This window comes from Mesocricetus auratus, unplaced genomic scaffold (genome assembly GCF_017639785.1).
Source record: "Mesocricetus auratus isolate SY011 unplaced genomic scaffold, BCM_Maur_2.0 Super-Scaffold_100010, whole genome shotgun sequence".
Taxonomy (NCBI): domain Eukaryota; kingdom Metazoa; phylum Chordata; class Mammalia; order Rodentia; family Cricetidae; genus Mesocricetus; species Mesocricetus auratus.
In genome coordinates, this window is record NW_024429194.1 from 47234280 (window position 1) to 47247650 (window position 13371).

The 13371-nt window shown below is 38.3% G+C and overlaps 1 protein-coding gene across 35 annotated transcripts in view; it reads right to left on the minus strand.

Annotated features, from left to right (window-relative positions):
- The window catches only part of Abi2 (abl interactor 2), a 77712-nt gene that overhangs the window by 46954 nt on the left and 17387 nt on the right, over positions 1-13371 (minus strand). For all 35 annotated transcript variants that reach the window (XM_040753502.1, XM_040753501.1, XM_040753500.1 and 32 more), the window contains exons 2-3: positions 9534-9701; positions 487-663 (exon numbers count right to left, since the gene is read on the minus strand). In XM_040753502.1, the coding sequence (XP_040609436.1) occupies positions 487-663; positions 9534-9701 (345 nt within the window). The remainder of the gene's footprint in view (positions 1-486; positions 664-9533; positions 9702-13371) is intronic.

The window sequence follows — 13371 nt, forward strand, 5'->3', positions numbered from 1 at the left end:
AAAATATTTAATGCTACAAATTTAAAAGCATTGGAAACAAACAATACTTTGCAACTTTTATCTATACTATTCTTACCCAAAAGGTTGTGATAAGATTATTCTAGGAAAAAAATAAACCGAAAACCAAGTTCATGTTTAATAACATATCCTGTTCTGAAAACTAATGCCAAAAGTCTGCCGATGAATTTTTTAGATAAGAAAAATATTTTAATAATATGTTGGATGATTTTTCTGTCATATTAAATCATTAAAAGATTAGAACAACTATACTATACTTTATTTGGCCTATGTAATTTAAGCAAATCGCACTACAAGATGACTGCATCTGAAAATGTAACACTAAACTTAAGGACAATAGTTAACAGTGGTAAGCCATCTTCACAACTGTGTCAAGATTTGGTCCTTTAGAGAATTAAATAAACTTTCATTTTCTAAGGTTCCACTACAGATTACTACTTTTGAAAACTTGACAAAAATTGCACCTACCTTTACTCCATGTCCAATGTCATCTAGAACTGTGTAGTCAATAGGTTTTCGAATATAACGAACTGGTCGCTCAAGGTTGGCTGGTGCAATAATCTTATGGGTTCTTGAAGTGTTTTTATTGGTAGTCAAAATACCAATTTCTCTTCTTGCAACTTTCTCTTTATGAATATCAACTGTCTGTGAGATATAAAGAAGACAACACAAAGACAGATAGGGTTCTGATATCAAACGCCTGGAGATTTAACATTGCTTCTTATTCATTTCATAAACCATCATCTCTCTAGACTACTGGTTTTATTCTTTTAACCTAATGCAAGGATTGCCAAAGCATATACTCAAATCTAATCTGGCCCACCACCTGATTTTTATAGCCCACATGTTAAAAGCAGAACTTAACATATTCATGTGCACGCATATGCAGGTTTTCATATATGTATTGTGTTCTTGTGGTGGAAACTGAACATAGGTCTTTCTAATTTGTCTAAGCTGGCTGGTCAACCAGTCCCAGGCATCTGTCTGTTTCCGTCTCCTGGCACTGTGATTAGAAGTGCACATCACACTCAGCTCTTTATTTGGTTGTGCAGTAAACACTGTACCGAGTCGTTTCCCCAACCCATGGTGATCTTTAACAGTTTAAAAATACCAAAGTAAAAGTCATGGCATGACATAAGACAATTATATCAAATTCAAATTTTGGCTTCCATAATTTATGGTGATATATTATTCACATGCTTATTTGTCTATAGTTATTTTTAAACTACAGTAGTGCAAATAATCACAACAAAGATCCTAAGCTTATGAAAATGAAAATAATTACCGCTTTACAGAAAAAGGCTGTCAGTCACCAGGTTAAACATGACAAGTTTTTCCTTTCCATTAAGAGTTACCCTTACAGAGCAGTGGTGGCACACACCATTAATCCCAGCACTTGGGTGGCAGAGGCAGGCAGATCTCTGTGAGTTCAAGGACAGCCTGGTCTACAAAGAGAATCCAGGACAGCCAGGGCTGTTACACAGAGAAACCCCATCTCAAACAAAAAAAACAGGTTCAAAAGCTAGGATCAGTAGTACACAACCCTAATTCGATTCCCAGTTACCCAGTCCCTCCCTCCCAAAAAGTCAATTTGACAGAAAAGTTTGTTTGCTTCAACAAGTAACTTATAAGACAATGCTGATCAAATATTTCATTAGTATTTATCAAGTGCTCACAGAAACATTCAATACAAACGGCATATATTTTTATTTATGTCTTCTAGTATTTTCTAACAAAGAATACATTTCTCGGGAAATTTTAAAACTAATGTGGCATTTTACACAACAAGCTGTGTTTGTGTTTGTAATCTATAAGCAATAAGTGTTCTAAATGTAACACAACAGAAAGATAAGAATGTGCTGGCGGTGGTGGCGCACAGTTTTAATCTAGGACTTGGAAGGCAGAGGCAGGTGGATCTCTGTGAGTTAGAGGCCAGCCTGGTCTACAAGAGTTCCAGGACAGCCAGGGGTGTTACACAGAGAAACCCTGGCTTAAAAAACCAAAAAGAATGTGAATACTATTCCTTTAATCATATTTGTTATTATGTTGTGATGGGTAGACATAACTTACAATACTTCCCACTATGAAATAAGCAAAACTATCTAATGTGGCCAAACATCTTGTAAGAATAAAACTGCCCACATCGAAAACCAAAGATCCAGAAGAAATTCTTGTTTTTTACATTATTCACTCAAGTAACAGTTGTAACTGCCTGTGCTGGCTAGATCTTATGTCAACTTTATGCAAGCTAAAGTCATCTGAGAGAAGGCAGCCCACTTGAGAAAGTGCCTCCATAAGACTAAACTATAAACAATCATGATTGATGTAGAAGACCGCAGCCCATTTGTGGGTGGGGCCATCCCTGGGCTGGTGGTCCTGGGTTGTATAAGAAAACAGACTGAGCAAGCCAGTAAGCAGTGCTCCTCCATGGACTCTGCATCAGCTCCTGCCTTCAGGTTCCTGCCCTAACTGCCTCCAATAATGAACTGTGATATGGAAGAGTACATGAAATAAACCCTTTCCTCCCCAAGTTGCTTTTGATCATGGGGTTTCATCACAACAGAAACCCTAATAGATACTGCCTAAGAATATATATTTGGTGTCGTTAACTAATTTTGTCAATAACTTTTTTTTAATGTCCACAATTAAAAGTACATCGAAAAGTATTAAATTTTATTCTTGCCACATCAGGTGGAACTGCACGAATTTCGTGGCCAGAATCAAATCTTATTTTAGAAAAGTGGTATGTTTTTAGTTAGAGTTTGAATAAAAACTTGATGATAAGCACTAAACCTATTTTAGGGAATAAGGAGAACATTGATCCAAAATATTCTGAGGTTTTCAACAATCACCTACAAAGCCTATAATCCCTGCATTTAGACTGGAGACAAGAGGATCAAAAGTTCAAGGCCAGCCTTCACTATACACAGAGATCAAAGCCAGATCTGGCTACATAAGACCCTATCTTAAAAAAAAAAAAAAAAGGGCATTAGATTTCAGGAATACATTTTTTAAAAGGCCTAGAATGCAACAAACAGCAACAAAAATCAAAGTAATATAATAAATAACCTGTTTAGGTGGAAGTTCTGCCTCAGCCTTCCCTCCCCTCTCTCCAAACCCCATCCCTCAGCTCCTTCCCCTGAGATGCTTAAGACCACGCCTACAGGGCATTTAAGAGCAGGCAGACAGACCTGCCATGTGATTTCTCCTCCTCCCATTTCCAAGAATCACCCAAGAGTGCTTTGCTTTGCTCTGTTTATTAAACCGGGTCTAATTAATTCAGCTGGATTTGGCTTACTGAAGCAGCAGAGAAACCCACAACTAGGGATTTTCAAACTACTTGTCAACACCAACCCATACTTGTGACCTAACTTTAACTGGCTAAACAAAAGGGTTTTTAGGGGCTGGAGAGGTGGCTCAGCAGTAAAAAGCACTGGCTGCTCTTCAAACAGATCTGAGATTAATTCCCAGCACCAACCTGGCAGCTCACAACTATCTGTAACTCCAGTTGCAGGAGATTAGATACAAACTTCTGACCTCTTGGGGGATCAGGCATATACAGGGTATATAAACATACATACAGACAAAACATCCATACACATAAAACAAACTTTAAATTTAAAAATGTTTTAAAGGATATTTAGTGAAATTTGTGTAAGGTATTTTTAATGAAAATATGTTGTTGCCATGCTTTCAATATCGCCACCTTTGTCTTCTTAATAGAACTCTGAATCTTTGGAAGTACAGGTGATAGGGGAAGTCCTTCTGTGTATCTGTCGTCCTATTAGTTGATAAATAAAGCACTGTTGGCCAATAGGAAAGCAAGACAGGTAGGATTAGCAGATGATGAGGATTCTGGGATGTAGTCAAGAATAGAGAGTCGCCATGTGATCCCAAGAAGAGAGGACTCATGAGGCTGCCATTCTTGTTAAGACAAGACCTTATAAAAATATATATTAGTATTTATAGGTTAATAATTAAGTCAAAGCTAGCCAATGAGAAACCATAGCAAATGACCAACAGCTTCATAATTAATATAGTGGCTCTTGTGTTATTTGGGGGCTGAGACAGCAGCAGGAAAAAAAAGGCAACTTTATCCTAAAATTCTCAAGTTACCAATTTTATGAAAATAAACTCATTTATTAAGGAAAGGTCTTGCCGGGCATTGGTGGCACAAGCCTTTAATCCCAGCACTTGGGAAGCAGACCTCTGTGAGTTCGAGGCCAGTCTGGTCTACAGAGTGAGTTCCAGAACAGCCTCCAAAACATTACAGAGAAACCATGTCTCGAGAAAAAAAGGAAAAAAAAAAGAAAAGAAAAGGTCTCAATAATAGCACTTACCTGTGGCAAGTACTTGCTCAGCTAGTAAACAAAACTAATGCAATGCAGTGCTTTTGATAGTATTACTATTGCTACAGATCTCATTAACTGAAAAACACACCAAGGACTATCACCACTATTATGCATAACTTAAACTTATCTACTCTCTTACAGTTACTTATTAGTTTTCCCATCCTTCCGTTATTGCCAAGATGGTGCTGCATGCTGCAGGCTTCCCCACATAACACGTCATCCACAGAGTACCAAAACTAGCTTCATTTTGCTTTGAAATGATCATCCTGACTCCCAGAGCTCCTCTTAAGCCTGAGCTCCAGGTCCCACATCTCACTCACAAATCCAAGCACATGCTCGGACCCTAGCAGTGACAGGAAGGCACTATATAAACTATTGTGCTTTTGACCCCAGCATTTGGGAGACAGAGACAAGCAAATCTCTGTGAGTTCAAGGCCAGCCTGGCCGACAGAATGAGTTCCAAGATAGCCAGAGCTGTTACAAAGAAACCCTGTCTCCAAACAGTTTAATTCAAATATTGTTGCTTCCCATTACCACAGATAATTTAGAGTTAGCTGTACTGCATGGCTACTTCAATTAGCTGCACATCAGTGTGGGAAAATATCTGCAAACAGTTACAGCTAATTAGCTAAATTTAGTGTTCTTATAAATTACTCAAATTACAAATATCCTCAAAATTATCCATCTTCCATAAATCAGTTATTTAAAATCTTAATAGAGTGCCAGTGAAATGACCCAGCTATTGTGGGATATTTTGATTGTACTCTGACACTCCCAAGACTGCCAATAAAGTTTGCTTTGAATCAGAGGGCAGAGCTAGCTACTAGCTGACCAAAATTACCCATAGAGGACTGAGAACATATAGAGAGACACTGGAAGTAGTGGGGTGGGTCTTAGAAAAATTCTTGGCCCCTTCTGAATCAAGGACAGAGAGAGGAGGTCACTGGTCACTTCCCTATTGCTTCTCTGATTATTCAGGTTCTTATCCTGATATCTGACTCCCCAGCTTTCACTGATGAAGAATAATTAGATAAATGCTGCACTCAGCAGGTACAGGCTCTTGTCATCAACACTGCTAACTGAGTGAACACATGATGGAAGTACAGTACCAACTTGCACAAGTTATCCTCTGAGCTCAACACGTGCACCTGAACTCAAATACACAACAAATAAATGTGAAATTAAACTTAATAGGTAATTTTTACTGTTTAAGTTTAAACCCAGATATGTCAAAATATTTTAGGAGCAGAAGCTGGCAAACTATAAACTATAATTACATGGCAAATCTGGCCCATGCAATGTTTTTATACACCCCACAAACTAAGAGGGTTTTAACATCTTTACAAAGTTGTCAAAAACACTTGTGCATCCTCGGCAACATACCAGTAAGACCTTGTCCTTAGAACAAAAGAAAACAAAAAGTGATACATGTGTATTAAAAAATACTACAATGAGATAGTTATGACCCACAAAACCTAAAATATTTACCATCTGTCCCATTTAAGTTTGCCATTGCTGTTCTGGAGTATTTCCTAAGTACTTGCCTTCTGAACACAAAACTTTTTTTTTATATGTTACAGTTGTCAGGGACAGAAGACAATTCAGTACTGAGTACAGACTCGGAAGATAGGAGGCCTTAGGTTCAATCCTTGGCACAAAATAATATTCTCCTAGTATAAAGATCATCAAATAGTTTTTATATTACTTACACTGGTTGTTTTAAACATAACTTTGGGAAGTTTTAGGAGCTGCTTGACAGCTCAGTGTTAAAATGCTTTCTATAAAAGAAGATGAGTTCAAATTCCTACGACCTTTGTAAAAACCAAACACAGTACACACCCCTCACTTCAGAGCTAGGTAAAAAAGAAAAAGGTGAAGAATGATTGTTAACCTCAAACCTACACACACACACACACACACACACACACACACACACACACACACACACACACACACACAATCCTATGTGCACATATACAAATACAATTACTGAAACCAATTCTACAGACTAAAAAGTTTGTGGCTGCTCTTACTTCTTCCATATTTCCTTTAATAGTTCATCTCTCCAGTACATTCAGGATACTAATATACACTTTAATAAGCAAAATCTATCATAGAGTTGTAGTGCTCACCTCTCCAGGTACTGACCTCTAGAAACACAACTCTAAATTAAAACCATTCAATGTATTTCTAACAACTCTGACATTTTCCAATGCTGACCTACTAACCTCTCAATCTCTCCCCTACTTTTCACTTATTTCATCAGCATGGCTTTAGAAGCTAGCATTAATTAGACCATATTATTAAATGCCAATGTGTAATATGCAAAAGTAGTAGGACTAGGGGGTGGCTCAGTTGGGGAAATGATTGCTCTACAAGCATGAAGCTCAGCCCCACATAGGAGCCAAGTGTGGCAGTGTACTCCTGCAATGGTACTCCTGGGGAGCAGACAGGAATCCCTAAGACTTGTTGACCAGCCAGTGAGATCAAGGTTTAGAGAACCTGCTCAAAAAAAGTAAGGTTAGAAAACTATTAATGAAGACATCCAACATCAACCAATCACTTTAATGTTTTTAAAACTTCATTTTGCAATTAAATTAGCTTTCTGTCACAGCATTTTTTTGTTTAGGATATCTGTCACAGCATTTTTTAAAAGTAAAAGTCTTCCTATACAGCACAGACCAGCTCTAAACTCAATCTTTCTGCCTTGGCCTCGCCAGTGCTCATATTAAATACCACTTTTCCCAGCTACAAGATTACTTTAAGTGAACTTACAACACAAGAATGATTATGAAAGCTATACAAATAGGCAGCCATTGAGAAATTATATAGATTCTAATAACATGAGAATATGTGTTTGAATGCTAACAGAGTAAAATCCCAAATTCTGTATCTATTACAATCACATCTATATTGTAAAAATGATGAGAAAGTAGACTATAATGGATGAGGAAAACGAATGAAAAGCTTGAGCAATAGTAAAAAGTTTGTTTTTCCATTTCCTTTCTGTATTTTCATAAATATGGCTTTTTATATAATAAATTCAAACTTTATCGTAAAGACCTTGCAAATAAATACATCTTGCAGTGACATGAGCCAGACCCAAAGTCTATACACCTCAATGACCTTCTATACAGTGAGAATAGTCATGCTGAAGTCATGAAGTTGGCTTTAAATTTTACACTTGCACTATCTACAATATTTTTATGTACTTATCCAACATACACACACATTGTGGGATATTTGTTTACAGTGTGTGAAGATGTGTCTAGATTTTGCCTCACTTGCCTGATGCACCTGTTTGGTTTAAGAAAGAGCTAAATGTCCAATAGCTAGGCAGGAGAGAATAGACAGGACTTCCAGGCAGTGAGGAATTCAGGGTTAGAATCTGGGGGGGGGGGGGGATTCCTTTGAGTCATGAAGGAAGTCTGACACACAGAATGGAAGAGAGGTAAAAAGTCATGTGGTAGAACACAGATTAACAGAAACAGGTTAATTTACGTTATAAGAGCTCGTTGGAAACAAGCTTTCATAATAAATCTGCTTGTCATTATTTGGGGGCTGGCAGTCCAAAGAAAGTCCAACAAGAAAAACTAGACACAAACACACACTCTCTCTCTCTCTCTCTCTCTCTCTCTCTCTCTCTCTCTCTCTCTCTCTCTCTCTCTCTCTCAAAGAAAACCCCATCAGAGGAGTTGAAACTAGAAAACCAATTACCTTTATATCCTCTTTCATGACTCAGATGTCCTTTATCTGCATTCTATCCTTCCTCATCCCCTAATACTTCCCTTTCTTGTTCTCCTTTATAAACACAGCTTTTATAAGGAAAACGTTAACACTTAAAGTTTCATATAAAGATATTTTTATATGGAATGTTAGTCTCTAAACTTTCCTGTTTTACAGTATGGCTGGTAGGTAAATTCTCCTAAACATAAAATTTGGGCTAAGTGGTTGCTTAGCTTTAAGTTCAATTCCTAACACCACTGTTGTGGTTTGAATAGGAATTGCTCCCACATGTGGTGGTGATATATTATTCATGATCTATTAAAGCTTGCCTGAGGTAACAGAAAGCAAAGCCATACCAGCTAGCTATAGAAACTGAGCAGTGGTGGCACACACCTTTAATCCCAAGACTCAGGATTCAGAGGTGGACAAATCTGTTAGTTCAAGGCCAAACTGACTATAGGAAATTGATCCAGTCCTAATGAAACAACTCACACAAAGGAGATCTCAGCACCTGGGGTGACATGCCTTTACTTACAGCACTAGGGAGATGGAGACAGGACTTATATGGCTGGGCATAGAAAGGAATATAAGGTAAGAGGAGACATGAACTTTTGCTTTGAGAATTTGTGAAGACAGGATTGCCATTTCAGCCAGGCAGAGTAAGATCTACTGACCCGGCTGCTTTGCTTCTCTCATCTTCAGCTTGAAGCTTGAACCCCAGTATCAGTCTCTGGGTCTTTTATTTCTCATGCTACATCTACAGGCTCATATCTGAATGTTTGTTCATTAAGGAGTGTCAACACTTACTCGTTGGAGTAGGTTTGGTCTTGTTAGAGGAAGTGTCCCTGGGGTGGACTGAGGTTTTAAACGTGTTTAAGTCAGGCCTTGAGGCTTCTGGGCCTGCTGTCTGTGAATCTAGATATAGAATTCTCAGCTATTCTCTAGCACCATGTCTGTCTGCATGCCACCATGCTTCCTGTCATCGTAACAATGGACTAAATCTCTGACATGCAAGTCAGACTCAAACGCTTTCCATCATGAGAGTCGCCATCATCATGGTATCTCTTCACAGCAATAGAACACTAAGACAGCCACCAAAAGAGGGCTTAAAAAGACTGACAGAAAACTTTTAGTCACCAAGCTATTAAATATTTTAAAGCAGACACACTAAACTTGTCAAAAGATTTTTTTTCTTAAAAAAAAGATAAATTTTCACTTCATGCGTGATTATGTTACCATGGCAAATAAGTTTTAATAAAATCCATCAAATTTACTTTCCTATCAAACTACAAAGATAATGACTTCACAAAAAGAATAATAAAACAATATATTAAGTTTGTATTTTCCAAATAGTACATGCACATTAACTTGCATAACAAAGGCCATCAACAGGCTACGAGTTGCTCATAGGCAAATAGAAAAGTAACATGGTCTCACTTGTGAAATATGGTTGATTGAAGATTCCATCCTCCGTAACTGGGATGCCTGGATATCCAGCATCTGTAGGACATTGTTGGCCAAGGTGTTTATCAGATATGCAACACTTGCTAAGGATTGGGTGGTATAGGCTTTGGTTTCTTCTAGGGCTCTCTGCTTATCTGATGACTAGGGAAGAAAAAACAATGACCATTAATTTAAAGATAACTTACTTATCTGAACCCTTTTGTTACTGAACCAACCCTAACCTGGAAAATATTATCAAAACTATTGCTATGCAAATCCAAAACTAAGTGATTCAATGAATTCACTAATATTTTCAAGTTAACTATACATATGTTAACTTGAAATAAAACCCTGAGGCTATGATTTAAAATCTAAGTTCTGATGGCTACTTTGAGCAATGACAGCATATACACATCTTCCCGATTTAATTTCTTAGGCAGCATTGATATAAATGTACAAAGTCTACTTATTCTATTTTCCTGAATCCTGATTTACTTTCATTCTCACACATAAAATGTCTGATCAAAGCACAAATAATGAAAAACAAAATGGCTGATTATAAAAATAAATGTTGTGGTAGGCAGGATGTGATGGTACACACCATTAATCCCAGCACATGGTAGAAAGAAGCAGGTGAATCTCTTGAGTTTGAGGCCAGCCTGGTCTGGTCAACAGCATGAGTTCTACTGCAGCCAGGGCTACATAGAGAAACAAAGAAAAAGAAAAAAAAAAAAACAGTTGCTACTCTTCACAGCAATAAAAACCCTAACTAACACACCCTTCATGACTTAAAAAAAAAAAAAGCCTACAAAACTTATGTATAGAAGAACTGTACTTCAAAACAGTAAATACAATAGGTGCTGAAAACACCCAGTCTACATTACACTGACTGGTGTGATAGAGTATTATTTTCAGGGGTGTGACTTCTGTTTCTGGTGCACTTGATTAACTCTGAGAAGCTGTGATTCTTTGCTTGTCTAAAACACCTGATGGCTTAATAAAGAGCTAAACGGCCAATAGCAAGGCAGGAGCAGGGATAGGCAGGGCTGGCAGGCAGAGAGGATAAATAGGAGAACTTAGGAGACGAGAACAAGGAGAGGAGGACATCAAGGGCCAGCCAGCCAGCCAGCCACAGAGTAAGAGTGCAAGTACGATTTACAGAAGAGGAAGGTAAAAGCCCAGGGACAAAAGGTAGATGGGTTAAAGTTAGGGAAAGCTGGTAAGAAACAAGTCAAGCTAAGGCTGGGAATTCATAAGTAATAATAAGTCTCCATGTGTGAGTTACTTGGGAGCCGGGTGGCGAGCCCCTCAAAAAGAACAAAAGCCCCAAAGAGTAAACCAAAAAAACAACAAACTGGCTTTTTTGTTTTGTTTTGCATTACCTATAAAATTTAAGAGAATTCTAGTTCTATGAAGGACGCCATTGGTATTCTATGCACTGAATCTGGAGATTGTTTTGGACAGTGACAACACTTTTATAATATTCTTCCAATCCTTGGCTCACTGGCCAAAGCCTAGCCAAAAAGGTGAGGTTATTTCTCAGTGAGAAGACCCTGTCTCAAGTCAGTAAGGTAGAAATCAAGAGATACCCAGCATCTACCACCAGCATCCATATGCACACACACAAGTGCAGGTACCCCCAAACTCACATTAATACATTACACACATACATATAATACACACATATGTACACCACACATACACAAATTCCACACACATTAACATACCAGACATACACACAACACACATATGAAAAGCACACACTTATACATATTCATATACCACATATACACCAACCAATACACATACACAAAACACAAAATACCCAAGACATACACACAACACACTATGCAAAGTACATAGACATACACATGTGTGCACTACATGCATACAAATATACATACAGCACATGCATACACACAAAAAATACGAACAAAAAATTTATTTTTAAAATTAAAAAAATAGCTAGGCCTGGCATATATGCCTTTAGTCCCAGAATTTGGGAGGCAGAAGCAGGCAGATCTCTGTGAAATCAAGGCCAGACTGGTCTACGTAGCTATTTTCAGGACAGTCAGGCAGGGCTACATGGAGGCCCTGTCTCAACACACACACACACACACACACACACACGCACGCACGCACGCACTCACTCACGCACGCACGCACGCACAAGGGGGATGAAGATGAGGCAGGCAGGGAAATTATTTGTGCTTTTGGGAGGGTACACTGCTATGGCACACATATGGAAGTGAGAGGAATACTGTGGTAGTCAGTTCTCTCTTTCCACCATGTAGGTCCCAGGGATCAAGCTTATCAAACTTGGGGGCAAGTGCTTTTACCCACTGAGCCATCTCACTGGCCCCTTTAAACAAAATTTCTCTCTTCCTTCAGCTATCACTTGCAAACACTGAATATTTTTTCTCTTAAAATTCTCTCAATCCACATTTCTGTTTACATGGAATATTACTTTGTACACCACCTCAATGTGTCTGTCACTCATTACCAACTGCCTTTAAAGCTCTCTTCCACTTGTGTTGGTAACATCACTATTCTCTCATCCTGGACACTTCCCAACTCTGTATCACCCAGCTATGCATTTGCCAGATCTTCCACTCTACCTGGGTTTTCTTTGGGGTCATACTGGCCACATCCTACCCTAATTGTCTTTTGCCAATATTTCTGTACTAGTTTCCAGGACAGAATATAAAATCTTAAGGTTCAAAAGTTTTATCTTTCCAAGCCAGCTGAAACCTTACCTTTCTTCTACTCACTTAAATATAAAGGGACTCCTCTACTTACCACTTACAGTCTACCCTAATAAGATGTACAAAAGTTACTTCTCATTCAACCTTACTGGGTCTCCACATAGAAGAATCAAGTTTATGGTTCTGAAAATATGGATCATAGTTTCCTGCCTTTGTCTTCTCCTACACCAGTAGTTTTTAGCAATTTTATGCCCTGCCTGAATTTCAAGAAAAACTTTCCTATCACTTATCAACCATTACAGCAATTTACTACAGGCTTATATTACACAGTAATATATGCATATTTCATACCCAAATTTACATATCCCATAACAGTAAGCCTCTGACACATCTTTGCATATTACATGTGAATCACCATTAGTTCTTTTCTATTCCTCTTCCCCCCATTTTGTGGTTGCTGCTGTCTGCAGTGATGGGCATCAAACACACATGCTAAGCATGTACTAGACTGCTGTGCTCGCCCCCCAGGCCTCACCCAGTATCTCTTTAATGGGTAATATACAAATTCACTTTTCTACCATCCCAATGGTTCAATTACATTATTTTTCATCAGAATGTATAAGTATTATAGTCTTTCTGTGGTAATAAGATAGAATTATGCTTTCTCCCCTAGAAAATGACAGCCACAAAAATGAAAAGTTTAACCCAGCCTTCTAAGATTTGTCCTTCTCACAGGGCAGTCTCCTTCCACAGGTGTAAAGAGAGCTAAAGCCTAAGAAAGGGAAACTGGGCACAGGCTGGATGTTCACTCATCCTCCTGGATAAACAGATGCCAGCTGCCTGCTCAGTCCAGCAGGCACTCACATGTCCTGTTTCCATCACCTAATGAGGGGGAAAGGCAGAAAACTGGATCTCCAGAAACTGACACCATCCAAATGACTTCCTGTATAGCTAATATGGGAGACAATTAAACTTGCATCTCAATTTGATATGATACTGGAGTGATAGAAAATACAAATAGGAACCCTGTACACCCTCTGAAGACACTCAATTGCAGTATTATTAACGCTTGTATCTTGCTGTTATTTACCTCACTGTTACTTCTGCTAAACAGGACCACAGATTTA